At 44.8% G+C, this 16,270-nt stretch overlaps 1 protein-coding gene across 1 annotated transcript in view; it reads left to right on the forward strand.

Annotated features, from left to right (window-relative positions):
• Nucleotides 1-1,316: 1,316 nt before the first annotated feature.
• COL23A1 (collagen type XXIII alpha 1 chain) overlaps nucleotides 1,317-16,270 on the forward strand; it is a 320,111-nt gene continuing 305,157 nt past the window's right edge. The window contains exon 1 of the mRNA XM_024745644.1: nucleotides 1,317-1,380. Within this exon, the coding sequence (XP_024601412.1) occupies nucleotides 1,317-1,380 (64 nt within the window). The remainder of the gene's footprint in view (nucleotides 1,381-16,270) is intronic.

Raw genomic sequence — 16,270 nt, forward strand, 5'->3', positions numbered from 1 at the left:
ATTTATTCATTCATTCATTCATGGTCGTGCCGCACAGCTTCTGGGATCCTAGTTCCCTGCCCAGCGATTGAACCCAGGCCCTCGGCGTGGAGTCCGTTATAACCACTGGATCTCCAGGGAATTCCCTGTTCAGCCCCTTCTTATGTGAAAATTCCAGGCTTGGTGATCAAGGGCTCAAGACTGGGAGTGCCTTCTCACCTCCTCTAAAACAGTGATTTAAAAATTACATTTTTGTTTGTTTGCTGTGCTATTTTCCAGGTATTTGTATTTGCGTTTTTACTATGTTTTTTATTGAGAAAAATTACATTTTTAAGTTTGAACCTTAAGTAACCCTTTTAGTGGTAGTATGCATTTTTAACTCAAGTTAGCACATTTGAGATTTGCTTTGTTTTGCTTTTAGGAAGAGTTTTTGGTTTTTGTTTTTGTTTTGTTTTTTCCTAGAGAAAGGTTAATACTTTGTATATTCTTGTCAGGACTCAAGTCTTGGCTAGTTTGGGGATTATGGGCCAATTGCTTCATTCCCCTAAACCTAGATTTGGGATTGGGAATTAATTTCTTATTTTTTCCAAGTTTGTATCCCCTGTCTGTGAGGCAGGGACAATAATTCAGGCCTCAGAGGTTACCCTAGTGTCATATAAGGTGATGATTATGCCAGGGCTGTACTGTGAGTTGTCGTAATAGCAGAGCTGTGACTTTTGACTACATTTTTGTGGTAGTTCTTTTCCCTTCACCCAAATCTAGCACAGGGCTGGGCATGTGTAGAGATTCTTGTTAAATTGTACTGAACTAAATTTTCTAGGCCTAGGATCCCCACTGGTAAGAAGAAAGGAAAATGTCATCAGGGTGGATTAGCCCTGGGCCATTGGGTCTGAAGCCAGTGGGCTTGGAGGGGCCGCAGCCAAGGGGCCTCTTGGGCTCCCTGGGGTTGGATAGGGGTGGTCTCCGGAGCAGGGAAAGATGTTCAAGAGTGAGTTTTGATTGGCCCTACCTGGCCTCCCTCTGCTCTGCCCTCCTATCTTCACACCAGGGACTACCGGGTCCCTTTGTCATTCCTGGATTTGTATTTGAAAATGTTGTTAACAAAGCAGAAACGTGTCATCTTCTATTCAGGGACTCCCAAGTAATTGCTTAATGTTTATTTCATTCTAAAACTGCCTGTAGAATTTAATGACCTTTTAAAAACTGTTCTTGAAAGCACCAACACCACCACTGTAGATCTTTCAAATATGTTGGTTTTTGCTGTTTTTCCGCTTCTACCCCTCTCCGCTCCAAAACTCATCCTTATTTTTTCCCCCCTTTTCTTCCTGGTTCAGAAGATGGAGGGACCAGTCAAGCTCCGGACAGTTCGAGAAGCGCCGACGGACTGTGTCTGTCCCCCAGGTAAGTGGATGTTCGATTGTTGCTGGCGCCTGACTTCCATAGGCCTGGTCTTCTCTCTCCTGTCTACCCGAAACTGCCAAGGCCATGGTCAAGAGAATCACTGTGGGTTTCAGGCTGTCTGTGGTACCTTGTGGACTGTCCTGGGGCCTTTCTTCCTACATCATCTTCCCTGGTAGGTGTGTCATTAAAGATTCTGGCAAAATTAACTGACTTGGTTTGATGGGGATGGTGGTATTGGTGGAAGAGCTAAGAAACTCTTCAAGATGACTTATAATAAAGGCTTAGATGCTAAGGAAAGTAGCAGCCATCCCCTTTTAAAGATGGAGAAACAGACATGAGCCATCCGAACAGTGTTAACATTGTGACCCTAGCTCTGTTTCGAACATGAGGGGTGGTGGGTAGAGGAATAATCTGGCAAATATAGTTTTTCTTGGTTTTCATTTCTTTGGTGGAGGTAGAGGAAAGGAGCAGGAAACGTGGTCTGATTTGTTCAAATAATCATTTGTCTTGGGTTTTGATGGTGTAGACCAGGACGGCTGTGACTAGAATTGAGAATTTGTTGGTTCCTGATCCATGTGGCTCAAATCCTGATTCATATCGATCTTCCAGTTGTCCTCATTGGAGCTTTGCATGTATTATGACTGAGAATTTAGGGGTGTAGTCTCAGCCCCAGTGTTTTCAGGGTTAGAATTATCCTCTCATAGAACAGTATGTAATATCAGTTAATGAGTGGAAAATTGTAACAATTCCCAGATGACCCACCATGCCGGACGGGGTGAGAGAACATGGGAGCTGAACCCAGGGGCCCTGTTCCTTGCTGTCATGCCTTCCATTAGCCAAGTTGTCTGGCATTTCCGAAACCACTTCACCTGGTCCAGAAACCAAGTTTACTGATGGTTAACATCTCCAGATTGGGAGATGTCCTGAGATTTGTGCAAAGATGGACCCATGGTGTGAAAATTCAGTCTCTGGGGACCCAGTGGAAGAGGATTTTACAGTCGAGCTTGAGCTAGCCTTTCATAGGAACTCTGAGGTTTTAATAGGAGGGAAAAGGACATGATAAGTAATGATGTCATGAGCAGATCAGGAAGTCAGAAATTGCAATTCAGTGGGGGAAAAAAAATCAGCTCCACCAATGAATTTTTGGCTGATCTGCAAAATGTGTAAAACAATTCTTCTTGCTCCTCCCCTGCTCTTTCTTTCTGAGTATTGAATGGTTGTAAATTCATGTGAGTTATGTAGATGAGGGTTGTCCGAGGGGCTTGTGGCTGTGATCAGGCTGTCCTGGCAGGTATGGTCAGCGTGGCCCAGGGAGTGTAGCACCGCAGCCTCTGCCAGGCCCCAGTGCACACCCATGTCCACATCTGCTCTTTCTCTCCTGTCACCTTGAGCTGGAGAACTCACTTGAGCACTTTAGACTAGAGCCCTTTATCAGTGCAAAACCCCATAGGCTGGCACATTCTCCTCTGCCATAAAAAGCACAGAGGGCTTTTTCTCCAATACCAGAAACCTTACCTCATTCCCTTTCTCCCTGACTCTGATCTGCCCTGCAGACTTTTGGAGTCTGGACATGCAGACCACCCTCATTTGAGATACCCCATCTCATCTGAGATACCCGCAGATCCCCCTAGCCCAGTTCCTTCCCACGGCCCAGAGGACAGTGTAATCTTTTGTCAGATCCTAGGATGCAGCAAGACAGATAAGCGAGGCCAGAGAAGGGGGCGGCTCTTCTGTGTGTGTTACCCATTGTGAAGTGGGTGCTTGGGGAGCTCTGAGGCTGAAGGGAGGGGCAGGCTTCGGGCTGGAAGGTCAAGATTCTTCTCTTGCTGGAGTCAGTGGTGGGAGGACTGGCAGAGCTGTGCTCTGAACTAGCCCTGTGACCTCAGGCAAGTGAGAGGCCCTTGAACCTTGAGCTCCTTGTCTATAAAACAGTATAGTGAGTTGAATTGTGTCCCCCCCTCCCAAAAGATATGTCCCAGTCCTAACCCCTGGTATTTGTAAATGTGGCCTTATGTGGAAATAGGGTCTTTGCAGACATAATTAATTTAAGGATCTTGAGATGAAATCATCCAGGGTTTAGGGTAGGCCCTAAATCCAATGATGAGTGTCCTTATAAGAGTCAGAGGTAAGAGATTTGAGACACAGAAACACCCAGAGGAGAAGGCCATGGGAAGACGGAGGCAGAGGCCAGAGTGATGCATCTACAAACCTAAGAACACCCGGGATAGCCGGCAGCCACAGAAGCTGGACAGGGGCGTGGAAGGGATTCTCCTTAAGAGCTTTCAGAAGGAACCAGCCCTGCCAACACCTTGGTTTTGGACTTCTGGCCTCCAGAATTGTGAGACAATAGGTTTCTGTCATGTTAAGTCACCTAGTTTGTGGTCATTTGTTGTGGCAGCCTTAGGAAACTAAAATAAATGGGACCGTTAATCACCCTAATTATAAGGTTGCTGAGATAATCAAAATGTGGCGGACATAGGAACTTCCTACACCACCAGGTCTGAATCAGGTGTGTGGGGCTGCCACCTGGGAGCCCCCTCATGTGGCTCTTCCTCATACACCTGCCTCAAAAGAGACTTCTCTTCCTTCAGCGGAGAGCTCAGGGCTGTAGATTCATGTGGCTTACCCATGTACCTGGGGATTCCAACGTCTTCTTTTCTTATGTTACTTATGTACTTATTGTTTTAAAATGTGTTTAAAGTTTTTAAATGTTTATTTTTGAATAGGAAATAATATGTGATGAAAGATTCAAGTACTACAAAAGATTACATGTGAAAACTAATTCCCCTCCCCTCCTCTCCCCCGGTTCTCCTGCTCCTCTTTCCAGGGGCCCTTTACCCATTTGCTGATGTCCTTCTGAGCAGCCCTTTCCAATAGAACTTTCTGTGATGATGGAAATATTCTATCTCTCTGCTAATCGAGCAGCCACTACTAGCCATGTGGGGCTACCAAGCCCCTGAAACATGGCTAGTGCAACTGACAAACTGAATTTTAAATTTTTGTTTAATTTAGAATGGATAAGCGGCAAGGTCCTAATGTGTAGCACAGGGAACTATATTCAATATCCTGTGATAAACCATAATGGAAAAGAATATAAAAATGAGTGTATGCATGTGTATAACTGTGTCACTTTGCTCTACAGCAGAGATTGGCACAACTTAGTAAATCAACTATACTTCAATAAAAACTTTTTTTGTTTAATCTTAATTTAAATTGTCACGTGTGGCTGGTGGTTATGATGTAGGACAGTTTTTTGAGGTTTTTGAGGTCATTTAGATACATTTCAGTGAGAAGCTCCCCTCCTGGTTTTATGCAAATGGTATATGTTGTTGTCCCGGTGTTGCTTTCTCGGTTTGCAGTTTCCCTCTGAGATGGTCTGAATCATTCCATGTATCAGAGAGCAGGTGTTACCTTGTTTTGGGTTAAAAGACAAAATCCTGTTGGGCTGTCCTGTGAGGTACCTGGCCAGTCCACACCCCAAGGACGTTTGAATTGTTTCCCATCCTGTGTTCTTACAGACTGTCCTTCAGGGAACTGTTGGAGGGAAGGAGGACTGTTGTCTTGCCCGGTTCTCTGCCTTCCTCATGCTCTGTACTGAAGCCCGTCATGAGCCAGGCACTGCTGCAGGGCTTTGGGTCACTGGGCTGAAAGGATAGGAGCCCTCAGTCTGTTTGGGGCACCACCACCAGAGCAGCAATTCTGGAATGTTGCAGGGGGTGGCCCCGAAGTCTGCTCTGTGGGAGACTCAGGCACGACCCAGTCCCCATTGTGCTGTGAACATGTGAGCATCCCAAGGTATGGGTCGGGGCCAGCACCCTGGAGCCTGAGAGGTTTGCATTTGACTCTGATGCTTAAACAGCTGCCGAGTGGGCACATCCTGGAGATATGGGCCATTCTGGTGTAAAAGCTCCTTACCTTAACTAACTCTTTTAATTACATTAATAAAATAAACAAACGAAAAGGAAACTTATGAGCTTACACAACTGGAATAGAGAGGTCAGAGGTACAGCCAGTTTCAGGTATGTCTGGGCTCAGGGGTCTCTCTCCGCCTCTCAGCTCTTCCCTGAGTCATTTTCAGACACTGTCTCCTTGGGGTGGGAAAGTGGCCACCAACAGTCCCAGCAGTATATCAGACCTTCTCAGCAACCCCAGCAAATAGAGCACTCCCCTTTCTCAAAGGTGTCAGCATTGGGGAATAGGGAGTGTTATGGGCTGAATTGTATCCCCTTCCAAATTCAAATGTGGAAGTCTTAACCCCTACCTAGTACCTCAGAATGTGACTGTATTTGAGACAGGGTCTTTAAAGAGGTAAATAAGGTAAAGTGAGGCCATTAGGGTGGGCCCTCATCCACTATGACTGGTGTCCTTATAAGAAGAGATTAAGACACAGACACACACAGAGAGAGGGAAGATGACATGAAGCCAGGGAGAGAGGCCTCAGAAGAAACCAACCCTGCTGACACCTTGATCTCTGACTTATAACCTCCAGAACTGTGAGAAAATAGATTTCTGTTGTTTAAGCCACCCAAACTATGGTACTTAGTTTTGGCAGGCCAAGCAGACTAATACAGAGAGTTATTGTTGCTGGGTACAGAGTTTCTGTTTGGAAAGATGGAAAAGTTCTGGAAAATGGATAGTGGCGATAGTTATACAACATTGTGAAGGTACTAAATGCCGTGAAATTGTGCACTTTTAAATGGTTAAAATGGTATTTAAATTTTGTCTGTATTTTACTGTGATTAAAGAAAGAAGTCCCAGCATTGACCCTGATTGGCCTGGCTTGGGGCAGATGCCTCTCCTTGTACTGATTGCTATTCCTGGAGGATGGGACACATTGATTGGCCAGGTCTGGGTCATGTGACTGGTCTTGGACCTGGGGGGAGGCCGTTGTGGGGGAGGGTTGACACTACCAGAATCATGTAGGCTGAGAGTGGGGAAGGGTGGTTACCTCAAGAAAAAGTAGAGTGCTATTCCCAGAAAAAGAGAAAAGAGATGCAGCTGGGCAGACATAAATAATAGATGACCACTTCAGTCCAGCTCTGGGGGCAGCTGGCCAGACTTGTCCAGGTGGTCCTAAGTGGGGACTACGGACAGACCCTGAGTTTGACCAGAGGCTTGCCTCCACTTCAAGCACATAAGTCTCTTCCCTCTGTTGAGCTTGTCCAACAGACAGTGCAGCTCAGTGATTAAGCACTTGAATTTTGGACCCAGACTGCCTGATTCAAATTCTTTGTCCCAGACTTCCTTGGTGGCGCAGTGGTTGGGAATCCGCTTGCCAATACATGGGACACAGGTTCGATCCCTGGCCTGGGAAGATCCCACATGCCGTGGAGCAACTAAGCCCATGCACCACAACTACTGAGCCTGTGTGCCACAACTACTCAAGCCTGTGCGCCTAGAGCCCATGCTCCGCAACAAGAGAAGCCACTGCAATGAGAAGCCCGCACACCGTAACGAAGAGTGGCCCCTGCTCGCTGCTACTAGAGAAAGCCCACATGCAGCAATGAAGACCCAATGCAGCCAAAAATAAATTAAATAAATAAATTAAAAAACAAATTCTTTGTCCCTTACCAACTCCATGACCTCGAACTTATCCTCCCGGTGCCTCAGTTTTTCATCTGTGAAGTGGGGTTTCTAATACTACCTACCTCATAGAATCGTGCGAGGATTGAATGAGCTTGTAGAGAGTTTGTAGCAGGGCCTGGCACTGCTTCCTGAAAGTGAGTTAGTGGTTACCAGGAACCCAGATCCCTTGCCCCCAGGCCAGTCCAGACTCACTGTGTGCAGCCTGTTAGCTTCCTGATTGTTGCCAGGGCTGCCAGAGAGGTAGGGACGAGGCGATTCAGAGTTGGCGGTTGGCTGGAATATCCTGGAGGGAAGGAACAAAGGCCTGACAGACTTCCTTGGCACGTTCTTCTGGGATGTGGGTGAGAAAATGCTGGTGACAGAGCCCAGAAGTGAGGGAACCAGAAAGGCCACACGTGTGGCCTGTGAACTCTTGTCAGCCACTAACGGCATCCGAAAGGCCTCATCATGCAAAACCTGGGGCTCTGCCCCTTTGCACAGTTTGTACTGGTTTCTAACTGGGCTCAACCTGCCCTGGAGAGTATTAGGAACTTTTCAGAAAAACAGTAATACTTTTCATTTCCTTTTTGTGCCTTTTTGTGTTCTTGCATAATATCCCAGAGACATGGCATGTGGTTTCCAAATGATAGGGACTGTGCTTGCAGTGTAGGGTGACTTCCCAGAAATTAATAAACAGATTTATCAGAGTTAGAAATTCGCTGCTCTGTGAAAATGTTTGGAAGTTTGAGCAGAGGAGTGAAACTCTGCGTAGGAGGACATGAAGTACAATGCAGAAATGATACAGAACCTGATACATTTCATTGACAGTTTATGGCAAATGTTGCAGAGTGGAACAGAAATGGTCAGTTACTCTATTCAGCCTGTTTACTGTATTTGTAGGTTTAGGAATTTGCTTAAGGCAGCAGGGAGGGGGTGGGGGGATGCTTTCTTACTACATTGAAGCAAAAAATGGTTATCCTACTTTGAGTTATTTCTTATTTGTAGAATTTTTTTAAATGATACTTTTTTTAATGTGTTAAATCCTAGTTGACTTGCGTTTGTGGTAAAACTAAGTAGTTTAATGGCAGTTTATCCCATTATGTCAGACTGTACAAAGTTGAAGAAGATAATTTGTGTGTCTGTTTCTTTTTTTTTTTTTTTTTTGGCCAGAATTCTCTGGAGAATTCATTCATTCGTTCATACATTCATCTCTCTCTACCCTATTTTGTGCTTGTCCTGTGGGTGATATTGATTAAGATTGTTAGAGGAATTGCGGACCCAGTTGTTAGAGGATGATGGCACACATACAGGAACCATAATATATTGAGAATGGGAAGAATTCTAAGAAAAATGTCCCACAGAAATTGAAAGGAGGGAGAGATCACCTCAGATCAAGGAGGCCTGGGTGGGGGAAGATGACAGTTGGGCAGGGTTTTGAAGACTGGTTGACATCTTAGCCAGCTGGGATGGGGGACACATTCCACAAGACCTGGCATACTGAGCAGAGGCAGAGGGGAGCTCTGGGAGTGTCAGGGAGCTCTGTTTGGTTGGAAGGTGATAATGAGAGGTGAGGATGGGTCTTGATTATGGAGGGATGTGAGCTTCATTCCATGGGACACAGTTGAAAGGTATGTGAGTAGAGTTCAGCTTTAAGAGGAGGACTCTAGAAACAGCATGGAGGATGGACTGGATCACAAGTTTGCTTCAGCAGAGAAGCCCACTGAGAGGGTGCTCCGGATGCGGACATTCTTGTCTTGTTCCCCGATGCGTCCCCTGAACCTAGAACAGTGCTGGGCATGTGGAGAAGGGGTGGTAAATATTTGCTGAATGACTGCCCTGGAGGAGAGGTCATGAGAACTTGAATGAGGGCCATGAGAATTGATGGCAGGGAACAGCTGTGAGAGGCACTGGGCCATGTGGTGGACAAAACTCATAAGCAGGATGGATGGGCACGGGAGGGGACAGAGGTGCCCAAAGCTGGAAGCCCGGGGGAAGGTGATATCCTGAACAGAAACAGGAAATCCCCAAAGAGGGATTTAGAAGGGAAGATGATAAGCATAGTTTTGGACAGTGGCCTTATGAACCAATTTGTAGACCCACTGATGAATGGAAGAAAATAATTAGAAGTCTTCTCTTAAGGCATCATCTAGCCACTCTGAACCTATTAATTGTAAAATGTACTGTGTCCTGTAAATAAAAGTCTTGAGGGCGCTCAAGACGTTTTGTTAATTTTGTTAATTTTGTTTGTTTGTTTAAATACAGAATATTTATTAAGAAGACATTAACATGCTTAGATACACAAATTAAACCACTTATACCATGCCATTCTCAGTGAACTGTAAGGAAAAAAAACATGAAGAACAAAATTAGTTGATTTCAGATAAGTTTTCGTGTTTTCTAGCTATCATATGTCCATTTGCATATTAGGAAGTTATTAGCACTGATATATAAACTTTTTTCCCAATCTTAATGTAACTTTTTGGCAAGGGGAAATTCACAAAAATTTGCATTGAAGTCTGAATGTAAATTGCAGACTCTTAAAAGAGGTTATGTATTGACCTTTGGGAATTGGAGATTTTCTTGTGACCACTAGAGGGAGCCCACTATATTCATTAAATTCATTAAATTCTGTAGAAATCTAATGGAATTTTTAAAAATGATAATTAATATTAAAAAAATTTATTAGAAAGTACACAAAAGTTCAAACCAAGGGCAATGAAATACAAAGTTAGCCTTTCACTCTGTTGTTTTTTCTACTAAAACAGAAGATCACTGAGAATTTTCCAGATGGCTCCAGAATAGAGTGGTGTGTTGTTGGTTTCAGAAGGTGTTGTTGATTATGCAAAGGGTAAAATAGCAACTAGCAAGCACATTCCCACTCACCCAAAATTTATTGAGCACATCTGGTTTAGACCCAGTAGAGACTCCCCAAAGCTGTGGGAAGATCCCATCTTGGCCAACTCTATGCCAGCCGTTGGATGACAGGTGCAACTCTTCACTCCGTGAGGTGTCGTGTAACTTTGTACATTGGGATTATTAAATGTCTCGCATATCAAGAGCTACTCACATGGTGGGACCGCCTCTTCCCAGGGGTAAGTTCAATGCAGTCATAATATTTTGTTTCTTAGCTCTCTTCTTATGCCAAAGTATATTCCACATGGATTGAAGATTTAAATGTGAAAAATAAAACCATGGAAGGCAAGACAAAAATACAACAGGTCACTTTTTAAAATTATAGGTAGAAATAGACTTTATAAGCTTGGTACTGAAGTCAGAAACCATAAAGCAGCAGTTCTCAACCAGGGATGATTTTGCCTTGTGGGGACTTTGGCAATGTTTGGAGACATTTTTGATTTGTCTCAGCTTGAGGGGTGGGGTGCTACTGGCATCTAGTGGGTAGAGGCCAGGGATGCTGCTAAACATTCTACAGTGTACTGGAGAGCCCCCAACATAAAGAATTATCCCACCCAACTGTCAGTGGTGCCAATGTTGAAAAACTCCTCTATAGAATAAATGTTTTCTTAAATGATTTAAGCTTAAAAGCTTAAACTTTCTGTCTAGAAAGAAAATTCCACCTTAAAGTTTAAAGATAAATGGCAAACTGAAAACTTAGCGTATATAACAAGCACATGGTTAATATTCATGAGATATAAAGTGCTTTTGCAAAAGAATAAGGAAAAGTCAAATATTTTAGTGGAAGAATGGGCAAAGGAGATGAATAGGGAGTTCACAGAAACGAAATGCATGCTGAGGAAGGAGGCTGGGAAAGGACAGGATGCGGGGCAGTTCCGGGAATCTAGGCAGCAGGAACGGAGGGGCAGTCCCCCGGGGAGTTAGAGGTCTCTTGGGTGTGTCTGCATCAACTGTTTTTTGGTGTGTCATTCTGCCTGAGGTTCAGGGTCTCAGGAGAGAGAGCCCTACTGGGCAGGTCTGACCCCTGTGCCCATTCCTCTGCCCGTGGCTTCCAGGGCAGGGCTGAGAGGGAAGAGCACCTCCCCCACAGGTGCCAGGATGCTGCACAGTGTAGGGGAGGGGAGTCTGGGTTTAATACAGGTGGACTTGGCAGTGAATGCCAAGTGTGGCCGCCCACCGGCTCTGTGAGCTTGGGCAAGTGACCTGATTCTTTAAACTCTCCATCTCCTGTGTGTAAAATGGGAAAACATTATGTACCTCGGGGGTTTGTTTTGAGGTTATTCTGAGACAAGTGTATGTGGAAGTGCTTGGCACACCCTAGGCATCTCGTAATGTCTGTTCATTTATCCCTAAGGAAAGTGTTCTGTGGTCCTCAGGAGGTGAGAGTCAGACACAGATCATTATTATGGGGGTGGGGGGAGGGTACTTAGTAAGCAAGCCCAGCCCTTTCCTTTTGTTGCCTCCTCTGCAGAAAAGAATGTCATTTCTGCTTAGTCTCTTGGTTCCTTTAGTGCCAGGATCCCCCAGCGAACCTTCTGCTCAAAGATGGAGAAAGAGCAACTCCTGGCTCCTCTGGGAGCCCTTGAACTTGGGATTCCCTCTGCTGCCTTGTAGATTGTCAGCAGGCAGCATGGTAAAGCCCTTTTCTCTTGGGTGGCCCTGGGGTTTCCTTCCTGATCCACCAAAGACTTCTTCTGCCCTGATCCAGTGTTATTTTACATTTTTGTTTAGTCCTGGCTTTAGAAATAGGATGAATGCGGCCAAGCTGCCTTCCCTACGAGGTCATGATTTTCATGACACTGTTAGGCTTGAGGTGGCCTGTTGTCTGGTCATTTCTTTAGAAGTAGCCTGTGTGGCCCACTCACAAGCTAGCACAGGAAGAAATTCAAAGCACCGGAGGCTAAGGCTCCGAGGGGAAGGGGGGCTCTAAGGAAAAGTCCAGAGAGCAAAGGATGGTGTGGAGGATGGGCCAGCTCCCCCATTAGAAGCGCACACGCCTTCGTGGTGCATTGTGAAGAATGTACTTTTAAAATGCAGAGATGATTCCCAAGAGAACATGCAAACATCTACAAGAGTAGCTGTGCAGTGGGGAAAGGGCAGCCATTTAGAGTATTTTTGGACACTGGCTCTGTGCTAACCCTAATCCCTGGGGATGCTAAGTATGACTGTGCTCAGAATGTGAGCTCATGGAGTCAGGGGAAAATGGAGTTTTGACCCAAGTTGATGTCACAATGGGTCCAGTGGGGCTTCCCTGGTGGCGCAGTGGTTGGGAGTCCACCAGCCTGTGCAGGGGGATGCAGGCTCGTGCCCTGGAAGGGGAGGATCCCGGAAGCTGTGGAGGCTGGGCCCCTGCATCAGGGCTACTGAGCCTGCGCTCTGGAGCCCATAAGCCACAGCTGCTGGGCCCGCGTACTGCAACTGCTGAGGCCCGTGCACCTGTAGCCCATGCTGTGGGGGTGGGGTGGGGACTGCCACCGCCACCACCACTGCCACCTCGCATCGTGGTGAGGAGTGGCCCCCACTCACTGCAACTGGAGGGGGCCTGCACGCAGCAATGAAGTCCCAGCGCAGCCAAAAATAAATAAATTAAAAGAAAAAAAGTAAAACGCAGAGATGAGACTATATGTGCCCCTGGATGGGTGGTGGCAGTAGGTGACCTGGAGGCATAGCAGAGAATGGGCTGTGCCACCCACAGAAAGACTGGACAGTGACTTTACCCCTGGGTGTCACCCCCATCCTTGGCACTGACTGTTACACAGGTGGGGATAGAGGCAGACCGTGTTGGCCCAAGTACTTGCTGAAGGGTCAGCTGTGCCCAGGAGCAGCATATTTATTAGCTGTGACTGTGGGCCTCACAGTACCCTGCAGGGAGGGGGAGTGGTCTTAGCGCTTTCTGTGTGTGTGGCGGGGAGGGGAGCTCGGAGAGGACAGGGCGCTGCCTCTGAGGAAGGCCAGGAGCAGCTGCCCAGGAGTGATACCCCCCCCTCAAGGCAGGACTTGGGCTTAATTTCTAGGAGGTCAGGGCAGTGCCTCAGGCTGCCCCATGCCTGTTTGCTCCCTGAGAGTGCTCCCTCTCCTCTTGCCCCTCCCCCTCGGGATCCAGGAGCTCCATCAGGGGCTGGGTTGTGGAGGGTCTGTGAGCATCGATTTCTGTTACCCTGGACACTGGCCCTTCACTGCTGGAAGTGGGTGTAGAAAAGAGGAGGAAGGGGTCGGGGCACGGGGCGGGGAGGGTGATGAACTCAGGCGGGAGAGGGTAGGGAATGCAGGTTAGATTGGGGTGGGTGAGGGAGTAGGGAGAAGTGGGGGAGCAATGTGCGAACCCCGGTGTACCTGTCCTGCCCCCACGGGGGCAGGGACTCTGAGCCCCCAGGGCTGGCTGTGGGAAGGTTCCAGATCCTTTAGCCAGAATCCTCTGAGGGCCGACTCAGTTGGTCTCTAGGGCCTCTCTTAGGATTATTGAGAAAAGCTCGTTTCCTACCTAGAACACACCATTTTCTTCTTTCTGAAGGTCCCCACCTTCCCACAGGGCCCCCCTTCCAGGCTTCTTAGCAGGCAGTCCTTCTTTTATTTTTAAAAAATTATTATTATACAAGCAAACTATGCTTCTTAAAATTATCCTACCATCCCCCTCCTCAAAAAAAGTCTCTCTTGTACCCCCCACCTCACTACCCTATCCAATCCCGAGCCCTAGATGTAATTATTTGACCAGTTTTGTTTGCATTCTGCAGACCTTTTTCTGTGCTTCAACAAATACATACATTTAAATACTTATAGAAATAAAATAATGTGAGGTATTCTGTAGTTTTTTGTTTTCTTTTGTTCTGTTTTTAATACATCTTTATTGGAGTATAATTGCTTCACAATACCGTGTTAGTGTCTGTTGCACAACAAACTGAATCAGCCATATGCATACACACGTCCCCATATCCCCTCCCTCTTGAGCCTCCCTCCCATCCTCCCTATCCCACCCCTCTGGGTCATCACAAAGCACAGAGCCGATCTCCCTGTGCTATGCTGCTGCTTCCCACCAGCCAACTATTTTACATTCGGTAGTGTGTATATGTTGATGCTACTCTCACTTCACCCCAGCTTAGCCCTCCCACCCCATGTCTTCAAGTCCATTCTCTATGTCCACCTCTTTATTCCTGCCCTGCAACTAGGTTGATCCATACCTTTTTTTTTTTAGATTCCATATATATGCATTAGCATATGGTATTTGTTTTTCTCTTTCTGACTTACTTCACTCTGTATGACAGACTCTGGGTCCATCCACCTCAGTACAAATAACTCAATTTCATTTCTTTTTATGGCTGAGTAATACTCCATTGTATATATGTACCACATCTTCTTTATCCATTCATCTGTCGATGGACATTTAGGTTGGTTCCATGTCCTGGCTATTGTAAATAGTGCTGCAATAAACATTGTGGTGCATGTCTCTTTGAATTATGGTTTTCTCAGGGTATATGCCCAATAGTGGGATTGCTGGGTCATATGGTAGTTCTATTTTTACTTTTTTAAGGAACCTCCATACTGTTCTCCATAGTGGATGTAGCAATTTACATTCCCAACAACAGTGTAGGAGGGTTCTCTTTTCACCACACCCTTTCCAGCATTTATTGTTTCTAGCTTTTTTGATAATGGCCATTCTGACCGGCGTGAGGTGATACCTCATTGTAGTTTTGATTTGCATTTCTCTAATAATTAGTGATGCTGGGTATCTTTTCATGTGCCTCTTGGCTATCTGTATGTCTTCCTTGGTGAAATGTCTATTTAGGTCTTCCAACCATTTTTTAACTGGATTGTTTGTTTTTTTTAAATTGAGCTCCATGAGCTGTTTGTATATTTTAGAGATTAATCCTTTGTCTGTTGTTTCATTTGCAAATATTTTCTCCCATTCTGAGGGAGGTCTTTTTGTCTTGTTTATGGTTTCTTTTGCTGTGCAAAAGCTTTTAAGTTTAATTAAGTCCCTTTTGTTTATTTTTGGTTTTATTTCTGTTACTCTAGGAGGTGGGTCAAAAAAGATCTTGCTGTGATTTATGTCAAAGAGTGTTTTTCCTATATTTCCTCTAAAAGTTTTATAGTGTCTGGTCTTACCTTTAAGTCTTTAATCCATTAGGAGTTTATTTTTGTATGGTGTTAGGTAGTGTTCTAATTTCATTATTTTACATGTAGCTGTCCAGTTTTCCCAGCACCACTTATTGAAGAGGCTGTCTTTTCTCCATTGTATATTCTTGCCTCCTTTGTCATAAATTAGGTGACCATATGTGTGGGTTTATCTCTGGGCATTCTATCTTGTACCATTGATCTATATTTCTGTTTTTGTGCCAGTACCATACCATCTTGATTACTGTAGCTTTGTGGTATAATTTGAAGTCTGGGAGCATGATTCCTCCAACTCCGTTTTTCTTTCTCAAGATTGCTTTGGCTATTTGGGGTCTTTTGTGTTTCCATACGAATTGTAAGTTTTTTGTTCTAATTCTGTGAAGAATGCCATTGGTAGTTTGATAGGGATTGCATTGAATCTGTAGATTGCTTTGGCTAGTAGAGTCTTTTTCACAGTGTTGATTCTGCCAATCCAAGAACATGGTATACTTCTCCATCTGTTACGTCATCTTTGATTTCTTTCATCAGTGTTTTATAGTTTTCTGAGTACAAGTCTTTTGCCTCAGTTAGGTTTATTCCTAGGCATTTTATTCTTTTTTTGCAATGGTGAATGGGATTGTTTCCTTAATTTCTCTTTCTGATGTTTCGTTATTAATGTATAGGAATACAAGAGATTTCTGTGCATTAATTTTGTATCCTGCAATTTTACCAAATTCATTAATTAGCTCGAGTAGTTTTCTGGTAGAATTCTCTATGTATAGTATCATGTCATCTGCAAACAGTGACAGTTTTACTTCTTCTTTTCTGATTTGGATTCCTTTTATTTCTTTTTCTTCTCTGATTGCTGTGGCTAAAACTTCCAAAACTATGTTGAATAACAGCAGCGAGAGTGGGCAACCTTTTCTTTTTCCTGATCTTAGAGGAAATGCTTTCAGTTTTTCACCGTTGAGAATGATGTTTGCTGTGAGTTTGTCGTATATGCCCTTTACTATGTTGAGGTAGGTTCCCTGTATGCCCACTTTCTGGAGAGTTTTTATCATAATGGGTGTTAAATTTTTCAAAAGCTTTTTCTGCATCTATTGAGATGATCATATGATTTTTCTTCTTCAATTTGTTAATATGGTGTATCACATTGATTGATTTGTGTATATTGAAGAATCCTTGCATCCCTTGGATAAAGCCCACTTGATCATGGTGTATGATTTTTTTAATATGCTGTTGGATTCTGTTTGCTAGCATGTTGTTCAGGATTTTTGCATCTATGTTCATCAGTGATATTGATCTATAATTTTCTTTTTTTGTG

This window comes from Neophocaena asiaeorientalis, unplaced genomic scaffold, assembly GCF_003031525.2.
Source record: "Neophocaena asiaeorientalis asiaeorientalis breed wild unplaced genomic scaffold, Neophocaena_asiaeorientalis_V1.1 scaffold292, whole genome shotgun sequence".
Taxonomy (NCBI): Eukaryota; Metazoa; Chordata; class Mammalia; order Artiodactyla; family Phocoenidae; genus Neophocaena; species Neophocaena asiaeorientalis.